The sequence below is a fragment of the Sturnira hondurensis genome, unplaced genomic scaffold, assembly GCF_014824575.4.
Source record: "Sturnira hondurensis isolate 20B ecotype Veracruz unplaced genomic scaffold, ASM1482457v3 Scaffold0021795, whole genome shotgun sequence".
Taxonomy (NCBI): Eukaryota; Metazoa; Chordata; class Mammalia; order Chiroptera; family Phyllostomidae; genus Sturnira; species Sturnira hondurensis.
Genome location: NW_028094426.1, coordinates 1070856 through 1098490, shown reverse-complemented (window position 1 = coordinate 1098490; position 27635 = coordinate 1070856). Strand labels below are relative to the sequence as shown.

The following is a 27635-nucleotide window of genomic DNA, read 5'->3' as shown; positions in this document are numbered from 1 at the left end:
AAAGGTTGCTGTCTGGTAGACAGACGACTTCCAGCTGCGGGCTCTTGACTGTGGGCTCTCCGTGCCTTGAGTCATAATGTAGATATACCTGACAAAGCACAGACAGTGGACACAGCTGTGACAGAAGTCACCCTTGGTTCCTTTTGCTCTGTCAGGTCTACAGTTGACTGATTTTGACATCAGTGCAAAGACATGGATACATTAGTGCCGCTAAATTGTGGCATCTGTAAACTTGTCGTTTCTGTGAGCAATAGAGACATAGAGTAAAAGAACCAACCACCTTAAAAACCTACACCCCTCGCCCTTCTCTCCACCTCTGCAAAAAACGAAACAGAGGACAAAAGGCGTTAGAGAAATGAGAACATCCACACAAAGGCCTTGTATCAGACCGAAACAGCATAAAAGACCATGTTCCTGGAATTGCCGATTCAGATAACCAGAAAGCTCAAAAAATAAGCAGTATTGAAAAGCGTAAGTTAATCACAATGGAAGTTCGTGGTAAAGGCCTTGAAATATTAAAATACAATAGTCTTGTAGAAATCTGAAATAGCTTCTGAATCAACCAAGAAAAAATTAATTATAGCTAGTTTAGTTTTAGTTAAGTGTATCTGAATGTATCCCCATTTTTGAAAATTGTTGATCAAATATGGTATCTCCCAAGCAAGATATAGATATGTCCTAGAAACCCATTTCAAAAATATATTTTAAACAGTTACTGACTATGCCTTTATTTTATTATTCTTTGAGAAGAATATTTAAAATAGTTGGCGTACAGTCATCTTATACCTGCCTATATAGAAGCTTGAAACTAATGCCTGCTCTGTAGAATAATATTATGTTCCATTGAGCTTATAGACATAGTTATATTATGGTGAATGGGAACTGTATTGTAGCCTAATCGATGTCACAGTTGTTGGGAAAGCAAGAAGTCTGTTGCTGCGTTAGGTTTGTGTCGCCATGATTTTTTGGAGAATGAGTCAAATAATATTCGAAAATTTCTGTATCTGTCCTCGTATGTAAAATCCCTAACACTTATACACGTGGAGTGTAGGTTAGCGACGGCCTGTTTTTGTTGTTTTTCCTTATGTGCCTTCCTTACTCTTTTGAATGAAATCACATGCGTAATGTGTTTAGTCTTGTGCCTGGCATGTACTGAAAACTATGTGCGTTAGTGCCGTGTTTCATTTACGTTTGCTTCCCTCCCAGGATAAAGCTTTGGCTGGCAGCAGCCCATTTGGGAGCCTCCCCCCCAAACCTCCAGGACACGATGGCTCTGTGGATGACAACCCCTTTGGCACTCGAAAGGCCAGGTCTTCCTTCGGTCGTGGCTTTTTTAAAATAAAAAGTAACAAGAGGACAGCAAGCGCACCGAACTTGGGTACGTATGGCCAAAATGTCTTTGCTTTACTTCTGTCAGAACGAGGAAGAGAACAGTCTCTTCCTTTCCCTTATTTATCTATTTATACATTTCTCTTTCTCAGAAGTGAGGGTGAAAGACATAGGGAGAAAATTAGCAAAAAAAATGCTTCTGTGGATTTGATTCAGTGCTAAGAAGGTAACACTGTGTAGCGTCTCCCCCTGCGCTCTGTTCTGAGGTGTGAACAGAAGACCGATTCCCTCTGACTTCATCATAAACAGCTTCCTGCCTGTGGATCCATTAACCCCATGTTGACACTGTCCATGGGTTCTGTGTGGAACGCCAGAAGCCTTCCTCCCACTGTGTATGTTTTGGGAGTTGGAGTCTGACCTGTGTTTCATTTTGTCATTCCCCTGTGTTCTCTCCGTGGGGCTGCGTGTGATTGTGTGCAATGTTGGGATACCTGAAGATCGTAAACGAAGTGCCAGTGCACCCACCTTAGGTACCGTACCCCTGCATGCCAGCCTTGGCCAGCGCTGCTCTCCCAGCCGAGCTCATCCCTGCTCTTGGCATCTGTGATCTGAGAAAGCGAGCTGGCAGCAGTCCAGGAATGTAGTTCTCTGCTCCAGAGTGTTCTTTCCACCTTCTGCTAAAAAGGACTCTCTGTAGAACCTTTGCTTCCAAGCAGAAATGCCGTTTCGAGCAATGCTAATGCCACCTTGCAGGCGGCTCTGGGGGACCCAGAGGCGCCCAGTGTCCCTCGGAGAGCCGGGCGGGCGTGTCCTGCATTGCGAAGTCTGGCTTTCACCCCTGAAGTTCCTCTCACGCTAACGCCCGGGTCCTTGCAATTCCTTCATGTTTCTGTTTTCCACAGGCTCCAAAAACAAACAATTTTAGTCAAATAGAGATGCCTGTGGAAGACATTGAAAATAGTTTTTCATACTGACTTCTTTGGGGGGAATGTTCTTCTGACATTTTATTGCTTCGAAGATGGAGGTCACATTTAGTCATGTCACATGTATCTTTATGTGTTATTTGAGGAATTGTCTCCAAAGTAATTGTAGGAGGAAGGAGCTCCATTTTCCTCTTTAAAAGGCAGGGTACAGAAGGAAAAAAATCCTAAAACTAAAAATGAGATGCTTTCTAAACGAGGGACGCCAACACCCACCGAGGCCGTAGCTTTCGAATGGAAAGGCCCCACTGGGTTTTCTCGGCAGGTCTGTCACTTGTGCCGGTGTCCACATACCTGTTCATGTGGGTCGTCAAAGGCGACTCCTCTCTCTTTTCAGCCTTAAATGTCTAGAATGAACACTGGTTAAATAAACTCCACTGATTCAGACAACTATTTTCAAATGTTTTGCTACCTTTCTCCAAAGAAAGGCTTTGTCAATGCTAAGCCAAACGCTGCTTCCTGTAATCTGTAGCCACAGCTCCGCTTCCTAGAAAAGTCAGCCCTGCACCCTTTGTATCTTCCTAAGACACTGCTGCTGTGACTTCTGTACAGCTTTTACTTTCTTCCATAAAAACGTAAAGCCTTGCCTTAAAGAAACAATAGTCCTTGTGTTTGCTTGTGCAAGGTCACCCATTAAGGAACAGCTGAGCAGACTAAAGTAACTGATGCCCGTAGATCTGGGAGCCGCAAAGTTGCGTCTTGTTTTTGTGAGCCACAATCGACAGGCGCTGATTTTATATCAGAAGAAAAATTTAAACACATTCCGTTCATTCTTCTCTCAGTGCCTAAGATATAATAGGTTACAAACAGAAATAAGTTTCTTGAAAAAGGAATTGCTGGAACTTGGCAACTGATGTGAAATAAATGTTAAAGGCAAGGAAGGAATGAAAAGGAAATGACAAGAGTTTGAACTGGAGTGTAAGAAGAGCATTGATTAATATTAGTGAAATATTAAGTGAGGAAATTAAGACTTGGGAAAATTGGATGGAAGGTTTGCTGAGTCTAAGATGTCCCTGGCACAGAGAACTGGGAATATATACAGCATTCAGGTCCTGAGGCTGGGGAGAAGGATGAAGTCTAGAGATGTTGATGCCAACTGCTCACCCAGGAGTGAGGCCATCATTTACTGAGCATAGGGTGGGTGAGCTTTTCAAAGATCCTGCCTAGGGAATTTAGGAAAGCACCTTGGAGAGAAATAGAGTGGAGTTGGGGAGGAAGAGAGCACAGGGCACTATCGCAAAGAAGGAACTATCAGATAACAGATGTAGGAGAGTGTCACAGCAAGAAGCTAAGAGAGATGATGAGTTTGAAGGATGTAGGAGATAGTCAACAGTACCAAATGGTATAGCAAGATTGAGAATGATTTTGTTATGAGTGAAATCACTCAAGAAAAAATAGGGCAATCCTATCACACCTTTGAGTCTCAAAGGGGTTGTAATTTCTAAGTTAATTGACTGTACACACAATTGACTATAGAGTAGAACATACATCTGTGTTCCTTCTTTAGTATTTGCAGAGTGTTCTTTGTAAATCATTGGTGTGTAGATCAACAGAAGAATTCTTACCAGTTGATAATGCCGGGAAGGCTAACATCTAGTCACGTTCATTTCATATATTGAGATTCACTGAGTTTGTATTCTGTTCTTGGAATAGCTGAAACAGAAAAGGAGACAGCCGAGCACCTCGACCTGGCTGGTGTGTCTCCTCGGCCAAAAGGTTCCCAGGGGAGCAGTCCTTTCCATGTATCTCCATCGTCTCCAGATTCTAAAAAGAAATCCAGAGGCATCATGAAACTCTTTGGAAAGTAAGTGACAGAGGGAACAAGTGGAATGGGCTTTGCATTATATGCTGCTCAGATGTAAGAATAAATGGAAACTTGGCTGAAAATGGATATGAACTGCGAAAACTTTTGTGTTCCTCTACTGGAAGGAAGATTGTGATTTGGGATTTATGAACTCATTGGGTGTCAAAGTCGAAATCCAGATGTCTGTTTTAATGACACTGAAGAGGAGTGTTCAAATGTCAGCACCAGTTAAAAATATTCCGATTAAAGTCTAAGGCCTCTGCAGGTCTAATACAAGGTGCTGTGTGATGTGTCTTCTCTTTAGGCTTAGGAGAACTCAGTCGACTACATTCAACCCAGATGACATGTCTGAAACTGAATTCAAAAGAGGAGGGACGAGGGCAACTGCTGGGCCCCGACTGGGCTGGTCTCGAGATTTGGGACAATCTAACAGGTAAGAACATCCAAACTAATGGACTTTTGCAACTATACCCAAGCCCTGGGACCTCGTAAGCAACTGCAGGGTTAGGATTGTCCCTGGGTCACACAATCGACTTCATTGTTCACTGCCATGCCTGCTGGAAGCACCCACCATCTTTAGAGCCCTGTAATTTGACAGTGTTTGGTGAACAGCACTTACAGACGTCATTTCTATCAGAAATCTTAAATTTATTAGGACTATGCAATGTTTTAGTTCTTACGACTCTAAGAAATTTTCCTGCACCTTTCTCACAGTTCAGGGCTGGTTTGGAACTGCTATATTGACCTGCTGAGCACAAAAAGGGTGGGGTTGGCAAACAAAGAGCAGAAAGCAGTGGTGCTAAATCTTTTACAAGTGATCATGGGCTAGAAAGTTACTGAAACATGGTCCCTCCCACTCCAGCGGAAGACTGAGCTTCATCAGTGAGGAAACGCTCTTTAGCTTTCTTCAAACACTGAGCCGTCTCGTTTGCCATATGTTCTCTTTGTACACAGGAGAGGACTTCTTTGTGCTGATAAAAAACAGCCGTGCTTATCACATTCTTTTAAACAAGAGTACTATTTATGTGTCCTAGTAAAAGAACACAGAACTTTGCTTTGTTATACTTTCTTATATTCAGCGATGGCATATTGCCTTCTTCTCATTGATTACTATTTGGAGAGAAACTATAATTCTGCTATAGTTAATTCAAGTTTGACTTGAGTTTCTTTTAATCTGACCTAGTGTTTTCTGTTTGGGAATTCAGTCTTCAAACAATATTGCTTGAAAGTTGTTCAATGACTAGACTTGTTGGTTCAGCGCTGTCTTCTGTAGAACATGTTTTTGCTAAATCACATTGAATTTTCTGTGGTTTCATTTGAAATGAAGACTGTGGTCCTACAAGGTCACTTTCAACTCCAGTGCCACTTCTTCCAAATATATGCTGATAATTAAGCTTCTCATGGTTAAATGTGTATCACCAGGAAATTCCCGTATCTATTGAATATACAGTCCAACCTTGATGATAAGCCACAGGATTGGCTTTGAATTGTTTTTTCACACAGTTGTTCATTTTCTTCTTATAGTGACTTGGACATGCCATTTGCCAAATGGACCAAGGAGCAGGTTTGCAATTGGCTTATGGAACAGGGTTTAGGGTCCTACCTGAATTCGGGCAAGCACTGGATCGCATCTGGCCAGACACTTTTGCAGGCTTCTCAACAAGATCTAGAGAAGGTGACTGCTTCTCTATTTTGTTTATACAATGAGTTCTGAGAGAGAGACAGACAGTGTGAATGCGGGATTGTTTTCTGCACTGTAAGTGGAGTGGGGCGAGCCAGTAAGTGCTCTTGAAAAAGTCTGGGTTTCCTGCTTCACGCTTATTTTATTTCATGGACTAAAAACAAAGGACCTGGTTGTGATGATTCCTTATGAAACACTTAAGCCACTGGACATTTTAATGAAAAATAATTGTAGAGCCCTAATAATAAATCTTAAGCTCATATTTCCCAAAATCATTTTGTGGCTTCATCGTTAGCCCATCTCCCCAATGTAATATATGCACTCCAACTTCACTTTGCAAAAGGGGAAAAAAAGAGGTCTACATCTAATGTTCCATTATTCAACATTTCTTCCCAATTATTTGACATTTTACACAAAATAAGAGTAGAATTCCTCTTATGCTTCGTATGGCTCCAGTCTTGCAAAGGAGGAGCCTACTAGTGAGTGTTTCACGCACCAGTAAACTAGCTGCGCTGATTTTTGGCTTCTGAGGGGCCTTTTGTTCTGCAATTTTTTACTAGCCTGAGTTCATCTTCTGATTTAATGTAATTGTTGGCTCTTTTGATGCTGGCTTCATTTTGGAGGAATTTGCATCCTTTGCCAGTGGCATCCAGCCCATATTGACAGAATTGTAAAGCCAGTGTTTCTGTTTATGATTTCAGGAACTTGGAATCAAGCATTCACTTCATCGAAAGAAACTCCAGCTGGCACTGCAAGCTCTGGGGTCTGAAGAGGAAACCAATCACGGAAAGCTGGATTTCAACTGGGTCACTAGTAAGAGGTTTTAAATTCTTATGTTTGTAAATAAGTAAGTAAGTAATGCTGCTTTTTCTTTTTAATCACAAGCACGGGTTTTCTGTGGCTCGTTAATGACACAGATTTCTCTCTTTTAGGATGGTTGGATGACATCGGCCTCCCCCAGTACAAGACCCAGTTTGACGAAGGACGGGTAGATGGTCGAATGCTCCATTACATGACCATTGTAAGTGGTTGTCATGAGTGTATGTTCGTGATATAGTCTTTCCTATAAGTCAGCCAGGCAACTGCTTGGCTGGCTGGCTGCTTGTTAAGCAGCCCAGCATGAAGAACTAAACAAGAGTCACACACGGCAATTATGCTATTCACTCAGCTTTTATTAAGTGCAGGTTCACTCAAAGTAGAACATCAAGACACTGAAATAGAGAACAGGCTGACAGGGACCAGAGGAGAGAGGGGAGGTAATTTCAGGGGAAAAGGGGAAGGGCTTACAGGAACTAGTATAAAGGACACATGGTCTATAACTAAGGGGGTGGAAATGGGTGGGAGGTGGGGAGCCCTGAGGGGGTGGGCTGGGATAGGAGTAAAAGAAAACTGTACTTGAACAACAATTAAACAAATAAATTAAAAAAAATAGAGCATCAACATAATGTTGCTATCCTACTCACACTCTAACAATCTAAGAGAAATATAACACACACACAGCAGTCAATGGTGGATAACAAACCTGAGTCCCAGAGTCTCAGGCTGCAGGTCCAGGAGACAGCACAGTGGGCAAGGGAGTGGTCAGTGTCCTGCAAGGAAGGATCTCTGGAGTCAGGTGGGCAGCAGGGCAGACGAAGTCCTCAGTCCAGCAGGGCACAGCCTCCGGTGGCCGATGCCAAGGGAGATCAGCGTGGCGTGGGGCAGCACTGTGGTGTGTGGAGCTCGGCTGTCTCTGCGGTGGTCGGGAGCCTGCCTCAGTTCTATCTTGAAAGTGGTGTACTCCACCCTTCTCAACCTTTTCGATAAGTGTCTTGGCACCCCTGATGGCGAGTATGGAACTCCCCAGGAGCCTGTCTACGAGTGAGCCCTAATTCTGCAGACACAGCTTTTCTGATCACATGCGCAGATGTCTTAAGTATGTCTCATCACCAGATATGTCTGCTCTGACTTAGGTAATTTTTTCTTGAACCAAAGTGTCATGGCTGACTGATAGCCATCTTTGTGGACATGAGTGACTCCACTTTGTTTAATATATTTTATACTATTTTGACCAGACCAATGCCATTTTATTGGTTCTGCTCTCTACAATGATTCACTCCTGGGGTTTTTCTCAGAAAACAAAGGAACAGAGTAAGCAAAATATCTTGTTTTCATCATGATTCCACTGGAGATTGAATGTTTGCTTTAACTTGAGGAGAAGGGTAGGAACATTTCCGGTTGTGTTGAAGTTGTGGAATTTGGTGGTTGCCACAGCCTTAGGAGATGTGAAACCTGATTTAAATGAAACTATCCAGAAAGTTGATTTTATGTATATTCAACAGTATAGACATTGAATTGTATACTTTGAATAGGTGAATTTGTATGGTAATGTGACTTGTATCTTATAAAGATGTTTAAAAAATAGAGTTTGAGTCCCTGGCAGTTTTCTAAAGTACATATTCCTGTCTGTAGTGATCACCCAGAAAAGGCCACCCTGCTAACCAGAAACCCATAGGGGCTTGCCCTCTCCCTGCCCTCCCACTTTTGAGGACTGTTGCCTGGACCTCTCTCACCCTTCCCACTCCCGTCCAGCTCTGCTAGGAGAGGAGTCTCTGGGGTCAAGAGGTAGGGAGAGGTAGCCTCTCACTCTGATCCCTCTGTTGTCTGTGGTTTCAGACCTACGTAACAGCCTCTCGTCCCATGGATAGAAGGACTTCCCTCTACTTGGCAACAGAGAGGAGAGATGGATTCCAGGAAACCGTGTTCTAATTCCATAGTACTATTATTTAAATGGTTTTAATTATTTAAATTAAATTTAATTTAATTTATAGGATTTCTCTTCTTCTTTGTCATTGAACCAAAGTCTGTATCTTGGAGGGCACATCATGTGACACTAACAGGTGGCACATGGCACATTCACCGTGTGCCAGGCACTTGACTCGAATTAACACTTGAGTCTCAGCAGTTCTTGAGTTGTCACTCTTATTGTCATCGGTCTTTAGATGAGGAAATGAATCCAGAAATAGGGTAAACTTGACCAAGCTTCCACAGTTGGAGAGTGGTAGAAAACCGTACAGCCTCTGACCCCAGGCTGTTTCCAGATCCCTGGTCTTAATAGTCAAAGCTCTGCCTGGAGCGAGCTCAGTAAATATTTGCCTGCATATCTGGGTTGAAGTATGTTCTCCTGGGAATGTGAGCAAATTCAGGTCTCCCACCATGAAAGGTATATGCATAACTTTCATAGCGATAGTAAACTACCTAAGAAAACCTGACTCCAGAAGTTCTAAGTCATAAAAAATCTGTTTTAACATGGTATCCTGAATGGGATCCTGGAACAGAACAAGGACTTTCATGGAAAACAGTTGAAATCTGAATAAAGTCTGTAGTTTAGGTAATTTTATTATCTAGGTCAATCTCCTGGTTTTAATGAAAATACCACGGGTACATGTTATTAGCATCAGGGAAGCTGGGAGAAGGGCGCATGGAACCTGTGCTGCTATTGGCAGCTCTTCTGTGAATCTAAAATTAAGACCTAAAAATAAAAGATTTTTTAAAAATCTGAAAAAGTGTTTTGATTAAAAAAGAAATGGTCCCTCCTTTTAAAATCCCTTAAGCTAAAATAATTACATTTTATTTATATTATAAACATTTTACATTTTTTAGAAAATCCGATAGACTTTAAGTTGAAAGTAGCCCACATGGAAATGTTTTAAATGGATGCCCCAGTTTTGGGTTAAAATATGTTAAAAATCCTTTCTAACTTATAAGACACTACCTCTAAGAAATTAACCCAGAAAAATGTAGGAAGGAATTTTTGCTCTGTTAGTAGCCTTTAAGATTTGATAGCCTAATGTTTTAAAAATATTTTTATAATACTTTTTTTCTTCACAGGAAATGTGTTATCAGTAAGGTGTGCCTAAAATGGGTGTTTGCCTTGTTTGTTTTCTGGGTGTGTTTGGAAGGAGGCCATGCTTATCTTGACACTTCCCCTAAATCGCCTTCTTCTAAAATCATTTGGGTGTGTTTGCTATGTTTGAAATATGCCCAATAACCACAGACTGGTGAAGGTTATTCCTTGAAGGAGTTGATTGGTGCTATGTGTTGATACTTAGAACTTCATCTCCTTATACTGAACTCTCAAGAAGACCTTTGCTTTGGTTGACATACAGTTTCGAAAATTTCCACAATGTCTGCTCGCGAAAGCATAAACGTCTAGAACTAGAGATTTCTTGAGGTTAGGGGGACAGTACAATGTGTCCACTCCTCCGGGTTCTTTCAAAACTGGTATGTTAGCTCAGGAATGAACCTCACTCACCAGTGGACATCACTTGCTGTTAGCACTCTGCTTTATCAAAGCAGGCCACCTGTAGCGACCTAGAAAGTGCCTTCAAACTAATTTTTTTTCAGAGCTTGGTGCGTGTGTGGGGGGGGCGGTCGCACAATCCTATCTCAGAATGTCTGAAAGGGAGAGAAATAGGTGGAAGTCAGTTGAGTTGGAACAACATGAATTTTGCTTTTCTTATATATTGGGGTCCTGGAAAAGGTTTTTATTGGAACAAGAAAAGGTGTCCTAGTATTAAATAAAGTCTTTGAACACGAGGACAAGCCCTCAGGGCCGACTGGTGGGGGCGCTGTGCTCCTTCTCGCATCGTGGGAGAGTTCCTTGAGGAGGTCCTCCTGCGCAACAAGCTCCGCTGTTTGCTCTTCTCTGCAGGATGACTTACTGTCTTTGAAGGTCGTCAGTGTGCTGCATCATCTCAGTATCAAAAGGGCCATCCAGGTCCTGAGGATCAATAACTTTGAGCCCAACTGTCTACGGAGGCGGCCATCTGACGAGGTAGCACCTGAGGTTGAAGGCTGTGCGGTGTGCGCTCTCCGTGCATGGGGCTGCCCTGGTGTGCAGAACAGAGATCCATTTCTTCCTGGAGCCCGCGGAGAGGCTTCTGGTTTCTGCAGAGCCTCACCTGGGCTCTGTTTTCCTTTATTCCTTCTGTTCCTCCCTGATGACTCTACCTGAGTAATAGTAGCCAAGGGTTGTGTTTTAGTTTCTCTTCCTAGTTTTTCTTTTTTTTTTTTTAAATCCTCATCTGAGGACATGCTTGCTGACCTTAGAGAGAGAAAGGGAAGGAGAGAGAAAGAGAAAGAAATTGATGTTAGAAACATCGATTGGTTGCTCGCACCCCAACTAGACCAAACCCACAACCCAGGCATGTGCCCTGAGTGGGAATCGAACCTGTGACGTTTCAGTTTAGGAGATGATGCTCCAACCAACTGAGTCACGCCAGCCAGGGGTCCCTTCCTCCTTCTCTTGAGTGTATTTTATTTTCTTGCCTCCCTGGGCCAGAGACTTAAATATCACTAGAGAGACTTCCTTTCCTAAAACTGCTTGAATGGTGTGTAAACAAAGGCTTACAAACATTGTGACATACATTTTTTCAAAGAGAATTGGAGTTGGTGAACACTTCCTTACCCTTTTCCTGAATATTTAGTGGGCTGTTGAGTAACTCTGTCCTGTGGGGCAGACTTCTAGACAGAACATGGAGGCTTAATACTTGGACTCCCGCAGTCAGTGACTGGAGCCCTTGGCGGCCCCGTGTTTCCGCAGAACAGCAGCACGCCGTCGGAGGTGCAGCAGTGGACCAACCACCGCGTGATGGAGTGGCTGCGCTCCGTGGACTTGGCAGAGTACGCCCCCAACCTCAGAGGCAGTGGTGTCCATGGTGGGCTCATGGTAAACCTCTGTTTTAAACTTGCCTTCCTATCATTTTGTCTCCTTCAGTCTGATGAGTTGGAGGTTACTGGTCTGCTTGTTATAATCCTGAAGGCGTCTAACCCAACCCTCCTGCACTGTTTCTGGTGAATTTTTACTTTTAGCGTATATTTTCCTGTACTTTTTACTATCGTATTATTCTAGATCAGATCGAAACCCACGTCTTGCATTGTCCTCTTTTATGTCGTATGACACCCGCCTTCTGGCTCCCATTTGATCATGTTTTAAAGCAAGGGTGTCAAACTCATTTTTACTGGGGGCCACATCAGCCTCATGGTTGCCTTCAAAGGGCCTAATGTCATTCAACTCCTCAACTTGAAGAATCAGTTGCATTTATACAGTCCTAAAATTACGTTTGGCCCTTTCTTCAACCGTGAGGCTGATGTGGCCCCCAGTGAACAGGAGTTTGACACCCTGCTTTAGAGCCTCTGTAAAGATACAGATCACATTTCTGCACACAGATGTTGCAAAAATGTTGGCTTCCAAAGGCCTCCCGAATGGAATACCTTGGATAGGTAGGAGCTCTGACTTAGTAATGCCTGGATGTCAGGTCCAGCTCTACCTCTCATTAGCTTGGACAAAAAAAGGTTATGTAAATGAAAGATTAGAGTCCATACTCAGAGTACCTGACTAAGGGGGCCACTGGAGAAAACTTAGTGAAAGAGTTTTGTGTGATGCAGGGTACCTCACACAATCTCTGTTTTTCTTACAGGTTCTAGAACCTCGTTTTAACGTAGAAACAATGGCTCAGTTATTGAACATCCCGCAGAGTAAGACCCTGTTGCGAAGACATTTGGCCACTCATTTCAACCTTCTGATTGGTGCTGAGGCCCAGCGCCAGAAGCGCGATGCCATGGAGTTACCAGATTACGTGCTTCTAACAGCCACTGCCAAAGTGAAGGTGGGTTCAAGCCCGTATCATTTAATTATGGGTTCCACCACAAACTCAGTGAGCCTATATAGCAAAAGCTCAGTTCTGACTGTTACCTGGTTATCCCATTTTCTGGGATTTAGTAAGTTTTGTGGGTAGGTTGAAGGTATATACTCCTTTAAGAATAATCAGTAAAATGCAGTTTTGAAGGTTTCCTTCTGGGGGGATTTTTGCTGAAGTCATTTACTTTATTGGAGTTAAAAATAATAAAGAACACAGTGTTGGCTCTTGTCATTGAAACATGACAAGGCAGAGAGCCCACGAGTTGGGCCCACATATTGACTGTAGTTGTCCTGTTTTTGCTGTGGATAAATCAAGTGTAAGAGCGGCATTTCTCCTCAGATTCAGCTCGTCTGGCGTGTAGTTGACCAACCTTGTATGTTAGGAAAGTGTAGACCGGCAGAGAATGGCTATTCCCAGTTTGTGTGGATTCATCCATCATACGCAGTTCACACTAATTTTTCTTCTTTTGAATCATTCCTCTGTTATTTCTTCTGAGTGTTATCTCAGCCAGCTTACTGTGGATATAGGCTTTATCGGCTTCTTCACAAGTATCTATCAGGTTCTTTTTTTTTGGACTCCTTCTACCTTCTTGGCATTTTCTCTGCAGCCCCCTTTCTCCCTTAGAAGATGTGTTGGATTTGAAACCTCTGAGAGGTTCTGTTCTATATAAATTCTCAGCATCAACCTGCTCACCATCTGAACAGTCTCAGCGACTAAGGTGGAGTTTGTCTTCTAAGTCACATTGGAAGTTTTTTCTCCAAAAGAACAGGGGTTCTTAGCAGTCAGCATCTTGTCATGGAAGCATAACAGGCTTGCAGGATAATCGCAGCCTCACCCAAAAAGAAAACATAGTAAGGGCCACTTTCTTTTGCTGATCTTAGAATGGAAAGCCTTGCAAAATTGAGTGGAACCCCAAGAAACCTCATTACATTAAGTCACGTTAGGGCACAACGAAGGCCCTTTGCTTATTTTGCTTTCATCGCCGTGAGTACCCAGCTACTGGGTGTGAATAAGGGGCTCAAGCAGAATTTTCTGAGACTCTTAACAGGATCATTGATTGTATTTGGATGCATCAGTCATATGCCTCAGCTGCCTTTGTTTTTGTTGTACAGATTTAATCATTCAGTTGCTTTTTTGTGTATGATGGAATGAATAATTAAATCATGTGTTCGTAGCCCTTTGCTATGTGAATTTTATCAAATCCCTGGATGTTTTGGTTTTCTTTCTTTTAAAGCCAAAGAAACTCACCTTCAGCAATTTTGGGAATCTGAGAAAGAAGAAACAGGAAGATGGGGAGGAATATGTTTGTCCCATGGAATTGGGACAGGCATCAGGAAACATGTCTAAGAAAGGACTTAAACCTGGCTTGGACATGCGCCTGTATGATGAAGACGATTTGGACCGGTTAGAGCAGGTAAATGTGACATTATATAGCTATTCTTAAAGTTCTTCCAACATTGAGACACTAAATGGTAACTTTTTGTACTATATCTACTAAGAAAGGAATTTTTCTTCAAATGCTTAAAAACAAAGATAATAATAAAATAACAGTGAACACTTACAGATTACTTACTGCTTCCCAGGCACTATCCTAAGCACCTAATGTATATTGATGTTTGCAGTAATCCTCGAACATGGGGAGTAGTCTTGTCCTAATTGTAGAGGTGAGGACACTGAGGCACAGAGAGAGACAAGAGCTGGGATTCCAGGCTGGCCCCAAACCCTGTGCTGCTCCCCCGCATTATCCTGTCTCTGTGCTAAGGGGATCTGGGTATTACAACAAGCTTGTACTGCTTAGCCTTTTCAGTATGAAGGATAGGACCAAACAGTGCCCTTTAATCGATAATCCTTTGGTGCCACTGTTAATATCAGAGCAGTTAGTCTGGATGTGACAGTAGAGTTTCTATACGTTTTAACATCTAGTTACAGTGGTGCGAGGAGACTATCAGCAGAAGTGCTCTGTTGCTCCCGTCCCCCTTGCATTATTTCTTCTTAGACTTTCGTTCACTTTGCTGCCCTAGCCTAGAGATTGTGCCTAGGAGTTTGTCACGTTATGGTATGCTCTTTGCAGATGGAAGATTCAGAAGGGACAGTGAGGCAGATAGGTGCATTCTCTGAAGGCATCAACAACCTGACAGTAAGTTTGCGAAATCAATTTAAAATCTTATTCTAAAAAATATGTTCGAAAATAACTGCAAGGATCTGCGTGTGTAGTGGAGAATGCGTAGTCCGAGCTCTGGGCTGGCAGTGTGTGTGACTCCCATCTCCTTGTTTTCCAGCACATGTTAAAGGAGGATGACATGTTTAGAGATTTCGCCGCCCGGTCCCCCAGTGCCAGCATAACCGACGAGGACTCAAACGTTTGACCGTTTGACCACAGCACCCAGACAAGCGTTAGGAGCCCTTGGTCTCCTTCCACTGTGTTCCTCAAACACAGTATATCCAACAAGCAGCAGATTGTGTATTGTTTAGTGATCCATCTTCTCATGTTCAAGCGGGAATGGGAAGCAGGGGACATGTGCCCATTTTAAAGCTGCCACAGAAAGCGAGACACTGGTGAATGAGAGTGTAATTGTTTTTCCTCTATTTAATGTAAAAATCTGTGATGTATTATATTTAAAGTATTGCATTTATATGAGTACCTTGCTGTAGTGTTTCCAGTCAGTCACAGCGTGGGGCATTTGGGAAAGCGGTCACCCAGAGGTGGCCGATTCTGTCACGTCGGTGTGTTGGCGGCAGCGTGGTAGCCTACTGTGGAAGCAGAACCTGGCAGGCTTTCAAAGTCCCCGTGTGGAATTTCTCTAAGCATCCAGCGTGCCCGCTGAATGCCAGCCACACCTCCACTGGCCTCCTAGTGTCCTATTTTTATATACTTTTCTAAATGTATGTGTATATTTAGTACATAGAGCATAGAACTCTTATTTTGTGACATACGTAAGGAAGATGGTTAAAAAAAATCACACTGAAAAACTGCGGTGTCCCAAGTTCTCATGCGCCAGCTGGTTCTTGGACAGGCTGGGGTGATGTTTCTTTCTCCACAGCTGAACCGAATGAGGCCAGTCATTTGGACTGTGTTAGTATGAGTGAAATAACCCCTCTTTGCTGACCTATCACAAAACGGCCGGTTAGCTTTTTAAGATCTTCAGCCTTCATCTTGGATTCTTTTAACTTACAAGGAAGAACTCGAGGGACACTTAAAATCTATTAACTTGATTGCATTCAGAAGCTCCCCCCAAATTTATAGAAATAACTTCTGAAGAAACCAAAACAAAACAAAAACCTTCACAGTATTAAGATTCTTATTTTCCTCTGTTGCTAAATATATCATTGCATCAAAATAGCAACAGTCTGGCTAATGTTATTAATTGCGCATTTCTCAGGCTATTAACGAATGGAATCTCTTTTAAAAGCTGAGCATTTGAACATTTTTCTCGATCAGCGTTCAGTAACTCTGAGGCTGGAAAATTAGTTTTGCAATGGCTACATTGTGGTGATAAACTATAGATCATGTTTTTCTTGTAGCACAGGGCCCAGATAAATATTCTTTTATAAAGAAAGATAGAAGGCTTCAGCAAAAACTGTTACTCTGTTTACTACTCGTCTTAGGGGTGTTAGAAAGAATATCCTCTTTCCTTCAGTACTACATCAATACTCATCGTAGGCAACAGTGGTAAGGACAGGTTTCCACGAACTGGCATGGAGTGGGCAATGCCTTATCCACCAGTGGGCTTCCAAACTGCATTGGAATGCCCGTGGTGTGGGCATTCAGGTTCTCAGCGAGTTACCGAGCTTGTCGGCAAGGGACCTGCAACACTGCACCACTGTTTATTCACAACTACAGCGGTTTGATGCTAACGGTCATCTTTTGCTCCCTACCATTCATTATTCTGTAACTGTATTGGACTCTTAATGTACTGGTGTTTTATTTTAATGTGGATCTGTGCTACCATTTGAGAAACAGTTTGTTATCAAACCTGGTTAAAAATACCAGGAGACTGTTACAGATGCCAAATAGTCTTTATTCAGGACATTGTAACATACTTGACGATACGTGACGTGGTTACAACCTTTTTGATGATATATATTTTACTTATAAAATATTATACACTGCTGGTGTCACCATATGAAAAGAAATAAAGTCAGCTGATAATTGCCTTTTATTGTCTGTTCCTTGAGTTTCCTTTGTTCAGAATAACCATAAGGCTTTATTTCCGATAGAGATAACAGCGAGCTCTTTACAATTCCAAACCCCCATAAAGTGTTTCAGCAGGAAGCGTAGGCAGCTGAGCTGGGGACGAGGAATGATGGCAGGGGAGATCTTGGAAAAGCACAGAGAAATGACTCGCCTGCAAATTTGAAGAAGTTAGTTGTAGAAAGTGTATGGTTCTTAAAAGAATTAAGTGCTATCTTTAATTTAACTAAAATTAGAAAAGATGAAACATATCTTGGAAAAGGATAACCAAATATTAAAAGTAGAGTGACTATAACTGGAGAAGAAGAGATGTTTTTGTGAAAGTTAGTAAGTCTGACTTTAACACGCCAGCAGGAGTCTGTATGGACACAACACACCCAGTTGGCAAACAGGGAGGCCTGTTTGTTTTGCTGTATGTATATCCGCTTAGCTACCCCAGGTGAGCTGCGGAGTTAGGAAACCGAGACGACATGAACAGATGCCACTTCCCTGCAAGGCTTCTACTCCGAAAAAGAAGTCATTCTGAACGATATTTACATGTTTGACATTTGGGGGCGCAGAGAAAATGGGGCAAAAGCCATCACAACAGTTGGCCCCGAGGGACAGCAGAGAGGTTCGCCAAGTCTGTGAGGTGGTCAGTGGAGCCATCGTGCACGCCGCTGGGAAGCTGCAGGGGTACCTTGGATTTGAAGACCCTCTGAGCAATCTGTGCCCGGCTCCAAGCACCCTGAACGAGATCTTCTTAATCCACTTTGTGACTTTCTGCCGAGAAAAGGGGGTTGATGGATGGCTCACCACCACCAAGATGACCAAGCACCAAGCCTTGCTGTTCGGGGCGGACTGGATTTGGACCTTCTGGGGATCTGATAAGCAAATAAGGCTTCAGCTGGCGGTGCAGACTCTGCAGATGTCTTCTCTTACTCCTGTGGAATCTAAGCCTTGTGAGCGCCCCAATCCAGGGTCCGGGGCACAGCCGTCTTCCGGGAAGAGCAGATTTGATAAGCTGGAAGAGTTCTGTAACTTGATAGGAGAGGATTGTCTGGGCCTGTTCATCATCTTTGGTGTGCCAGGAAAGCCTAAAGACGTCAGAGGAGTTGTCCTGGACAGTGTCAAAAGCGAAACAGTGAGGGGCCATCTGCCGGGAGGGAAGGCTGTGGCACAGTTTGTCCTGGAAACCGAAGACTGTGTCTCCATCAGAGAGCTGCTTGGAAACTGTCTGAGTAAGAAAGACGGGCTAAGAGAGGTGGGCAAGGTTTACATTAGCATCCTCTGAACTGGATTTGTGTGGTGAGACTCGCCGGTGAGATGGAAAAAAAAGACATTTTATTCTAATAAGCAAGCTTATCCACCTATATCATCCCAGTATGGGATTCCACCCTCCTACCTTTCCCTGTAATGAATGAATATTGGGTCAAAATGTTTGTGTCACAATTATGGTGAGAGGAAAACTTTTCCTATGTTGTAGGGAAAACTGACAGTTTAGCTTAATCTTTCATCTATTTACTGAGTAATAAAAACGGAACAAGAAGTTTGGTTTACAAAAAAAGGTGTTTGTTTGAAATAATGAGTCTAGCTCTTGAAATTGTACATGTTTTTACGGCCATGCGTGGTGGAAGGGAGGGAGAGGTGTTGTGTAAGACTGTGGAACAGGGTTAATTACATTGGCAATACCAGTTTGCATTGGGGATTACTAAGCAAAACTTTGCCTTGCTTTGTGCCCACTGCCTCACGTCTCCCCGAACTGCTTTCTCTGCACAGGCCCCTGGTGGGATTCACATTGAGATCCACTTAAGTGTTAGCTTTACCTATGATTTAAACTCAGTAACCCATATAACAATCACTTGTAGCCCTGGCTGGTGTGACTCAGTGGACCGAGGGCCCGCCTGTGAACTGAAGGGTCACCAGTTCCATTCCCAGTCAGGGCACATGTCTGGGTTGCAGGCCCAGTGCCCAGTGGGGGGCACGCAAGAGGCAACCACACACCGATGTTTCTCTCCCCCTCTTTCTCCCTTTCAGTACACCTTTCCCTCTCTCTAAAAATAAATACAATATTTAAAAATAACTATATAAAAACATATCTTAAAAAACCCAGTCACTTGTAGTGATGCCTAGCATTTGTTTAGCCTTTGCAGTAAGGATAGTGTGTTCATATATAAAAACCATCTTTACTTAAAACCCTGGGGTTAGGACAGTAGTGTGGTGAGGGGGATTATTCCCCACCCCCGTCTTCTAGAAGGGAGAAGTGAAAAGTGTTTAGAATTGTAAATGGAAGACACGTTCATTCACATGACTGTGCTTCATGCTAGGTAGGGCCTGTTCTTCACCTTGTCAACCCAGCAGGAGAAAGAACCATCTCTTTATTTTAGGGGGAACTTCTCTCTTAATGGTGGAAGACAGAAAGAAAGTCTCTGTAAATATATTTTAAATGCACATTTAAGAAATATAACAGGAATGTGGTAAAGAAAAATAAAGCCCCATTGAGAAGGGGATAATTAATCAGAAATCTGGATTGAATCCAGAGAGCATTGGTGCAGATACCTGGAAAAGTGTTCTAGGCCTAGGGAACAGCCGATGCAAAAGGCCAGAGAAGGGAGTGTATTTGTGATACGTTTGAGGCATAGCAGGGAGGCTGGTGCGGATGGAGCAGGGTGAGCCAGGGCAAGAGTGATAGGAGACAAGGTTGGAGAAGTAGCCAGCAAAGCGATCAAGCAGATTTTACTTGTAAGGACTCTGGATTTTATTCTGGGGAGACAAATGCCTTGATCTGACTGGCTTTTTAAAAACCTCACTTGATTGCTGGGTGGAGACTAGGCTGTAGGGAGGAAAGGGTAGGAGCAGAGCCCAGGGTGACAGGAAAAGCTATTAAAGGAAAGCTGTGGAGAGAAAAGGGGGTCCTGGACAGACCAATGTGGCGAAGGAGGAGGAGGAGGAGGAGGAGGAGGGGTAAAGAGGTCAGGTTTAGGAATAGTTGAAGGTAAAAGCATACAGCATTTGCTGATGACTGGATGAGGGCTATAAAATACATCACAAATAAAATGTTGTACTTCCTAACTTCTTGAATATTAAGATTATACACAAAGGCAGAACTAAATTTGCCTTAGACATTCCTTCATTCCAGGAAACCCAAAGATCAAGGAAAGTTTTAAGCTCCCTGCCTTCAGTAAGTAAACATGAATAGGCCCACGAGACATCTCTTGAAGTTGTTAATTATTCCTACTTTGTTCCTGGAAGATTATAATACCCAATTCATGTTTCCTTGGCATATAGTGACCCCTGTCTGCAGCCATGCTGTGAAGAGTGAGCTGTCAAGAAGTTGGTGTAGTATAGTAAAGAGTATTCAACTTGGAATCAAATGTGGGTTTGAGTCTCAATTTTCTTAAGTCTAGTGGCCTAACTCTGATTTTTCACCTGTAAAATGGGGCTGACCAACTTATTCAAAGACAATGCTTGTGATATTTTCTATACTAAAGTATAAGTTTACAGAGATTTTCAAGTCTAGTACAAATTGTAAATAATTATGTTATAAACAGCTGGATGATATAAATGAAAGACCATATTTTTAATTAAAATAAAAAACGCGAAGCTCTCACTGATCTAAAAAATACTGTATTCTCTTATTTGAAAACCTGCATTTTGCTGTCAAATTAAAGTATGGAAATGTGGAAAGTTAAGTCTTCAGGAGTCTCACCACCACCCGTTCCCACGCCCTCTAGTTTGCTGTTTTCCCTTCCAGCACTTGCATGTTAAAAATATTTTATTCATATGATCATATGATCCATAAATGCCTCTTAACATTAAAAACTTCATTATATATTGTGTACAATTTTTCACACTAATAGATTTTTTATCCACTTGATTCCTTTTAAAACTGACATCGATAGTTCTCAGTCCTGTGTGCATATCAGATTTACCCAGGGAATTTAAAAACAATAAAACTGTTTTAAACACACTATACCTTCTGAGATCAGCATCTCAGAAGGAGGGACCCTAAACGGATATTTTAGTGTCTCTTGAGATAATTCTAATGTTCAAACAGGATTAAGCAAGACCCATCTATCTAAGTGTACTCTATGTTGTATACACCGTAATATATTTAGCCAGTACTGTTTTAATCAATATTTAGGTTGCAAAGTCCATTCACATACCTGGATATTTGCGTATTGCCTATAACATGTTTGTAAATAGATGTACTTTGTTCATTTACTTTTTATTAAGAGGTAGTTTTGATAAATAGCTGTGATAGAAAGTCAGATAGACTTTCTAATAGAAACCTGCATTCAGATGAATGTAGGTATTAAGTATAATAAAAACCCATTATGAAAAAACACTTAATATTTAAAATTATCTACACAAGGACTAGCTACATAATTTGTGGTGCCCCATGCAAAGTGAAAATGTGGAGTCCTTGGTCAAAAGTTATTAAAAATTTCAAGATGGACAACAGGGTATTCAGCCAAGCACAGGGCTCCTGTAAGTGCAAGTCCCATGCCCATATTGTTTCTAAAATATGTTGGGTTATTTTCTCATGAAGTCCAAAGAAGATTTTTTATAATGAGTAAGTGCACATTAAGAACTTTTCCAATTGAAAAACTATGCAATTCTTAGTAAATCCTCTGTACACAATAGCACAGGCTTTTTACTCTTTACACTGCATGAACCAAGAATTATTGCCTGTTGACAGCATTACAAATGATTTTTTAACTTTTAACATAGAATGAACTCCCTTGTATTTGATGTCTGAGAAAACGGTAAGTATTTCTCTGACTCCACTAACTCTTAATAATGTCCATCCACTTTGTTCTTAGGGAAAGAGTAAAACAAAAGACAGAAAGCATAGGAAGGTAGACTGAAGACCTAACATCTTGTTCAGAAATTAAGAATTCTCTAAATATAAACTAATTTTATAAGAATTCATATTTCTTTTGTCCCTAAATTCTATGGTATAGGCCTTGTACTTCATTGTACTGAAGTAAACACACCCCAGAGAGAAAAAGTGGCGGCCGCATTGACTCCGAGCTTAATTCCAATGCCACCATTGGTATTACGTCTTCTGAAATGTAACTCAATTGCAACAGTCCTGAGAGAGATATTACTGACCTATTTTCCTTGAAATTGAAGTGCAAGGATGTTAGGTAGACTTGACCAAGATCACAAAAAAGCAATGCCTGGATTCAAACTCCATATGCATCTGACTAAGAAGCCATGCTTTTAATCTTAAAAATACAGCAGAGGGGGAAAACACCAAGTTAAGACAGAGGCAGAGATTGGAGTGATGTGTCCACAAGTCAAGGAATGCCATGTATTGCTAAAAGAGAGGCATAATCAGATTCTCCCGCCAAACTTCCATAGGAACCACCACCAACCCTGCCAACACCTGGATTTTACAGTTCTAGCATCCAGAACGGAGAGAAGAAATTTAAGTCACCCAGTTTGTGGTACTTTGTAACAGCAGCTCTAGAAAACTAATAGACCATACTTCTGCTTTGGAACAGTAACGGTATCATGAGAAGCCAGAAGAGATGAGAATGGTGATTATTACAAATACTAGCCCCATCATGCCTCTTCCCCCGTCACATAATGACTGATGCTCATGGCACACTGAACGCTCCCAGGAAAAATCCCCTGAGGCAGCTGCATGCTTCTCTGTTGCTTGTACACTTGCCGAGAGTCAGTTGTGTTTCTTCCCAGTTGTTATTATAACTTTGTACTTTGATTCAATGTTATACTTAGCGGTTGAAAAGAAAATAGATGGTAATTTTATTAAGAGTTTGGATGCTAATTTAAACCCAGAGTAAAAAAAAAAATAGAGAATTTATTAAAGAATGACTTATTTTCTAAGTCCTGCTGATCACTTTTTCTCATTCTACCCTGATCCACAAAGGAGCTAACCAAATCATTGAAAACAGTTGCTTCCTCCGCACACAGTACGCTCACTCTGTGCCAGTGTCCTCCCAGATGTTTGTTTGTATTAACTTGATTAGGCTCACAGCCTGGAGAGGGTGAAACCAAGTTTTACACTCAGGTACCCTTTTAACTACTATCGGATACTGCCTTTCTCCCTGGAGCGTGTCCCTTTGCACTAGCTTAATACTTAAGCCAAGAAAGTGTAGAAAAGCAGCCATCGCAGAGGAGCAGGGCACTAAGGTAGACCCTGGGCCACATGAGTTGCGGCTCAGACCACACTGTTCTTCCGAGAGTCACATTTCCCCCATCCCTTAGGATCATTGTCATTATCTTTAGATTGGCCACTCCAATTTTTCTTTTAATCGTCTCGTGTCTTTTTCTTTACCTTTTCCCCTCTTTTCGGGGTGCACTTTTGACTCTGGACCTGATTTCCCAGGCTCACGTGTATTCTGTCTCTACACCCTACGGGCGGGGCAAAAGGGCACGCATGCGCGGAAGCGACCTCAGGCCCGCCCCTCCATCATCTTTGAAGCGGGATCGCGCGTGTCCCCTCTGGCTTGCCGTCTTCTTAGCCATGGCGGCCGCCTTGCTCCCGGTCTGGTTGTTTCTGCAGCCGGGGGCCAGGACCATGCGCGCTTTTTCCACCGCCGTGTCTCCGACCACTCTTGCCCAGACACCAAGCCCACGTGAGTGTCTGCTGCGTCGCCTCCAGGCTTTGGGGAAGGTGAGAGGGCGGAATATCGCACCCACGATGGCCGCCGAGGCCAGCTTTGCACGGGGTGGTTGAGGGGTGAGGACGATTCGTCCTCTGCCAGCCTACCCCTGGGCCACCTAGTAGTAGAGAAGCCGTGAATGTGGGTCTGTCCTCTACGTGTCACCCCATTCCTAGCCGCGGATTTCTGCTTCTGGGTCCCTGGGCTCTACGAACGTGCCCACTCCCTCCCCTATGACGTGCGTTGGTGCTCCGACCCACAGTCTCTGGCGCAGTTTCTCTCTGGTTTCGTGGGTAGTGAACAACGAATTTTCTCCAACGTTAAGGGAAACATACACCTGTGCCAGAGCAAACTGCAGCTCTAAATTCCAGGCCCAGCAGTGCCACCAAATGAGATGACCTTCATTCAGACGCAGGTTGAATGACCTTCACTTAGATGATACGGACGCAGGTACCGTTCTCACCCCGTAGGAATCTAGTGAAAAAGATATTTGTTAAGCAAACTATATGCAGTGTAAGGTGCTGTAGAAGACTTCGGAGTAGGGTAACATGGGAGCGTTGGGGAAGGGCCTACAAGAGTCCAGAAAACTGTCCAGGAGGAGACATGTCCAGTTACCCCAGGTGCTATCTATCCATGCTTCCTTTCAAAGGATCTTCAGTCTTAATCCTACTAACAGCTCAGTCTACGCCACCATCTCCCACTTCTTTACTGATTCCTATTTCTGCTTTTGCTCTCCTACATTGAAATTTCTGCTTTTGCTCTCCCACATGGCCGGAGTGAAGTGTTCAAAAAGCAAATCTTATCTCGCCACACTCTTGTTCAAAATCTGCAAGTAGTTTCTCATTGCTTTAAGATAAATGATAAATTTCTTAATGCTTCACAGTGGCTGTTCATAATTTTAACACATGATTTTTTAATTTTTCATTCAATCTTTCTTCAAATACTTAACTCCTGCTATGTCCTAGGCAGTGTTCTAGGTACCGGGATGGAGCAAGATCCCTAACCTCATGAAGTTTACATGCTTTTGGGAAAGTCAGACTATAAACAGATATGTAATATCAGTTCAATGTAAGGTAGTGATTAGTGCTGTGAAGAAAAAAGTAAAGCAGGGCCCTGGCTGGTATGGTTCAGTGGATTGAGTGGTGTCCTGCTCGGGGATTCAATTCCCAGTCAGGGCACATGCAGGCCAGATCCCCAGTTGGGAGTGTGGAAGAGTCAACCAATCTATGTGTCTCTCACACATTGCTGTTTCGCTCCCTCTCTTTCTCTCCCCCCTCCCCTCTCTCTAAAAACAAATAAAATGTTTTTTTAAGTCAGGAGAGCTCATTTTTTAAAAGATTTTATTTATTTATCTTTAGAGGGGAAAGGAAGGAGAGAAGGAGAGAAATATCAACGAATGGTTGCCTCTCGTGCATCCCCTGCTGGAAACTGGCCTGCAACTCAGGCATGTGCCTTGACTGGGAATCAAACCTCGGTTGTTTGGTTTGCAGGCCTGCACTCAACCCACTGAGCTACATCAGCCAGGTCCTTTAAAAAAAAGAAAGAAAAGTAAAGAAACATAGAGCAGGATGTTGAGAACGATGGGTTGGAGGAGTAGTGGCTATTGGGTGGGATAGGGAAGGATAGGATAGGCAGTCTGTCTGGAGAAACGTCCTTGGGGGAGTGACAGAGTCCAGAATGATGCTGAGATGGCGGGGAGGAAGGGTGGGGGGAGAGCATTGTTGGCATAGGGAATTGCAAGTACAAAGGCCCAGAAGTAAGAATAAGCTTATGGGTGTGATCGAGGAACAGAAAGAAGGCCAGCGTGGCTAGAGCTGAGGAAGCAAAGTGGAGAATAGTAGTATAAGGAAGGTAAGTAATGGCCTGATCTTCTGAAGGCTTAGGCATTTTATTTTAGGTTTGGGATCACACTGGAAAATATGAACAGGGAAGTGATGTAATGTGATTTACACTTTTAAAAGACCACTGGGTGCCCTGTGGAGAACTGACTTTAGGAGGGTAAGACCAGAAGTCAGGAGACCAGTTTGGAAGCTGTTGTACAAAGGAGGTGAACCTGACCTGGGCTGAAGTAGTATTGGAGAAGGTGGTGTGGCTGAATTTAGGACATACAGGGTCCAGCACAAATAATGCCTCTTTTTTTTTAAAGATTTTATTTATTTATCTTAGAGGGGAGGGGAAGGAGAGAGAGAAATATCAATGTATGGTTGCCTCTCGTGCGCTCCCCGCCGGGAACCGGGAACTGGCCCGCAACCCAGGCATGTGCCCTGACTGGGAATCAAACCGCGATACTCTGGTTCGCAGGCCCATGCTCAATCCACTGAGCTACACCAGCCAGGGCATAATGCCTCTTTTTTAATTACAAAATCTTTTATTATAAAGCCATAAGAATGTAATTCTGTAACATAGCTATCACACCCAAGCACATTATATGACATTTTAGGTGAAATGTTCAAATTAAAACTAATAAGTTATTACACCCATACTATTACCCTATCAACTACGTTCATGTAGGCCTTACTTCTGCTGGACCCTGTATTTTGAAGGTAGAGCTAATGGAACTTACTGATGGATTTGGTATGGGGCTTGAGGAAAAGTCTCAAGGAAGCATGTTAGAAATTTGTCCCGAGTAATTGGATGACAATGGTGTTGAATGACAATGTCATTCATGGGGATTGGGAGGACTGGAAGATCAAGAGCTCTGCCAACAATGTGTTATGGTTGGGATGCTTATCAAATACCTGCAGTCTCTTTGCTCAGTGCACTCTCTGTTCTAGTCTGAAGTTTCAGCCATATTGAATTCGTTTGCTTTGATTTTCCACCCTTTTCTGTAGAACACTTTTTCTCTCTTGCCCATCCCCAGGGCTACTCCTGCTCATCCTTACCATTTTAGCTTCAGGTCAACTTCTTCAGGGAGATATTCTCCAACTACTTGACTGGGTTTGGTCCCTTGCTATGTATAATATTTATCATTGTTTATTGAAATTACTTACTAAATAGTTAGTTGCCTTTCTTGACAGACTCTCCATTGGGAGAGTAAGGACTGTGGTTCTCTTGTTCTTTCCTGCCTTCCTAATTCCTGGTGTACAGTATCACTCCAAAACTTTTGCAGGAATAAATGAAATGCTACTGAGGGATGAGAAAGAGTTTATCAGATGAAGAAATGAGTTGGGGAGAGGGAAGGGGACAGAAGTCAAGAAGGTGGGAGGAAGCATATTTTAGGCGAAGAGAACATAAAGTTCAGGAAGACCGAAGGGCCTGGTACTAGGAGTTCAGTGTAGTTGCGGCCCTGTGAAGGGAGGCGAGCTAGAGATGTGAAGTCTCGTGTGCTGTGCTAATGTCACAGCTCTTGTCCTTGGTTTTCTTGGCTGTAAATGACCTATAAATAAGGATAATGACAGTACTTACAATTCTTTTGAAGAATAAGATTAAATGAGATCATGAAAAGCATTTAGCATAGTGTCTAGCACGTGAAAGTACTCATTACATATAGTTATTATTGTTTTAGAATAGCAGCACAGTTAGAGAGGCATAAGGTAATATTTTAAAAGGAATATACTGTATGTAAGTAATCTGCCCTCTTCTACAGTTACATGATGTGTTAGGAATGGCTGTGATTTTTGTTACTGTTGTAGCATTGGCAGTTCTAATACACAATAGAGAAGGAAAAATTTAAGGGTTTCTCTTTTTTTGGTAGAAAGGACAGTATTTCCAAATATGAGCAGGTATACTTAAAAATAGAACATTTCAAACTATTTATCTTTCAAGACGCACAAATTCTTATTAGTAACTAAATATTTTAACTTGAGGAAGTGAGTTTATTTGACTGTGAACCTTAAAATTTATTGAAAATATTTCTTTAGATGATGATTTCACTTTATATTTTAGTAACTGGAATTTTCTTAACTACTTCTGACTTTTCATTTTCATTAAGATGATTTTAGCTCTCGAGCTTACAGAAAGTGGATTATTGTTTCATTTTTTTTGTTACCGAATACCTTAAACTGTGTTTGAATGATAAGATCCTGATCAGTGTTGAATGATCTCTTATAAAATTCTCTGACCGTTGCGTTGTCTTTTAGGTGCAACAGGAAGAACGTCCAAATCTGAAAGGCCACAGAGAAGAAAGGTAACAATGACATATTTAATATTTACTGCCTTAGTGGTTTCTGAAGTTCGAAGTGAGGCAGGGTTTCACCGTGAGGCAGCGGGTGCAGCCCAGGAAGGGCTCCTAAGGGGATATTTACTTGGTAACTGTCACCGTCTTGACTCTAGTCTTGGGCTGGTCTGTGTCAGTGCCCTGAGAATGGTTCATCTTTGGGAGGTAGACTCACCCACATATTCTCAGAAAA

General features: G+C 42.5%; 3 protein-coding genes across 7 annotated transcripts in view; all 3 read left to right on the top strand.

The window, feature by feature from the left end:
- PPFIBP1 (PPFIB scaffold protein 1) overlaps nt 1-16451 on the top strand; it is a 53821-nt gene extending 37370 nt beyond the window's left edge. For 2 of the 4 annotated variants that reach the window (XM_037033772.1, XM_037033771.1), the window contains 13 exons: nt 1207-1378; nt 1827-1859; nt 3963-4113; nt 4418-4546; nt 5638-5788; nt 6496-6607; nt 6727-6815; nt 10488-10610; nt 11379-11504; nt 12256-12444; nt 13712-13891; nt 14549-14614; nt 14757-16451. In XM_037033772.1, the coding sequence (XP_036889667.1) occupies nt 1207-1378; nt 1827-1859; nt 3963-4113; nt 4418-4546; nt 5638-5788; nt 6496-6607; nt 6727-6815; nt 10488-10610; nt 11379-11504; nt 12256-12444; nt 13712-13891; nt 14549-14614; nt 14757-14843 (1608 nt within the window). In that variant the 3' untranslated portion in view covers nt 14844-16451. The remainder of the gene's footprint in view (nt 1-1206; nt 1379-1826; nt 1860-3962; nt 4114-4417; nt 4547-5637; nt 5789-6495; nt 6608-6726; nt 6816-10487; nt 10611-11378; nt 11505-12255; nt 12445-13711; nt 13892-14548; nt 14615-14756) is intronic. The other 2 variants (XM_037033774.1, XM_037033773.1) reach the window with 1 other exon arrangement.
- Nucleotides 16452-16866: 415 nt separating this feature from the next.
- REP15 (RAB15 effector protein) lies at nt 16867-18572 on the top strand. Its single transcript, XM_037033775.1, has one exon. It carries the CDS (start codon nt 17235-17237, stop codon nt 17940-17942), a length of 708 nt encoding a protein of 235 aa, XP_036889670.1. The 5' UTR covers nt 16867-17234; the 3' UTR covers nt 17943-18572.
- Nucleotides 18573-23097: 4525 nt separating this feature from the next.
- Nucleotides 23098-27635, top strand: part of MRPS35 (mitochondrial ribosomal protein S35) — a 37619-nt gene continuing 33081 nt past the window's right edge. The window contains exons 1-2 of one of the 2 annotated variants that reach the window (XM_037033841.1): nt 23098-23259; nt 27366-27412. In XM_037033841.1, the coding sequence (XP_036889736.1) occupies nt 23148-23259; nt 27366-27412 (159 nt within the window). In that variant the 5' untranslated portion in view covers nt 23098-23147. Of the gene's footprint in view, nt 23298-27365; nt 27413-27635 lie in introns of both variants that reach the window. The other variant, XM_037033842.1, reaches the window with a different exon arrangement.

Coding starts and splice junctions, on each gene's coding strand:
- REP15 (XM_037033775.1), top strand. CDS start 17,235: ATGGGGCAAAAGCCATCACAACAGTTGGCCCCGAGGGACAGCAGAGAG.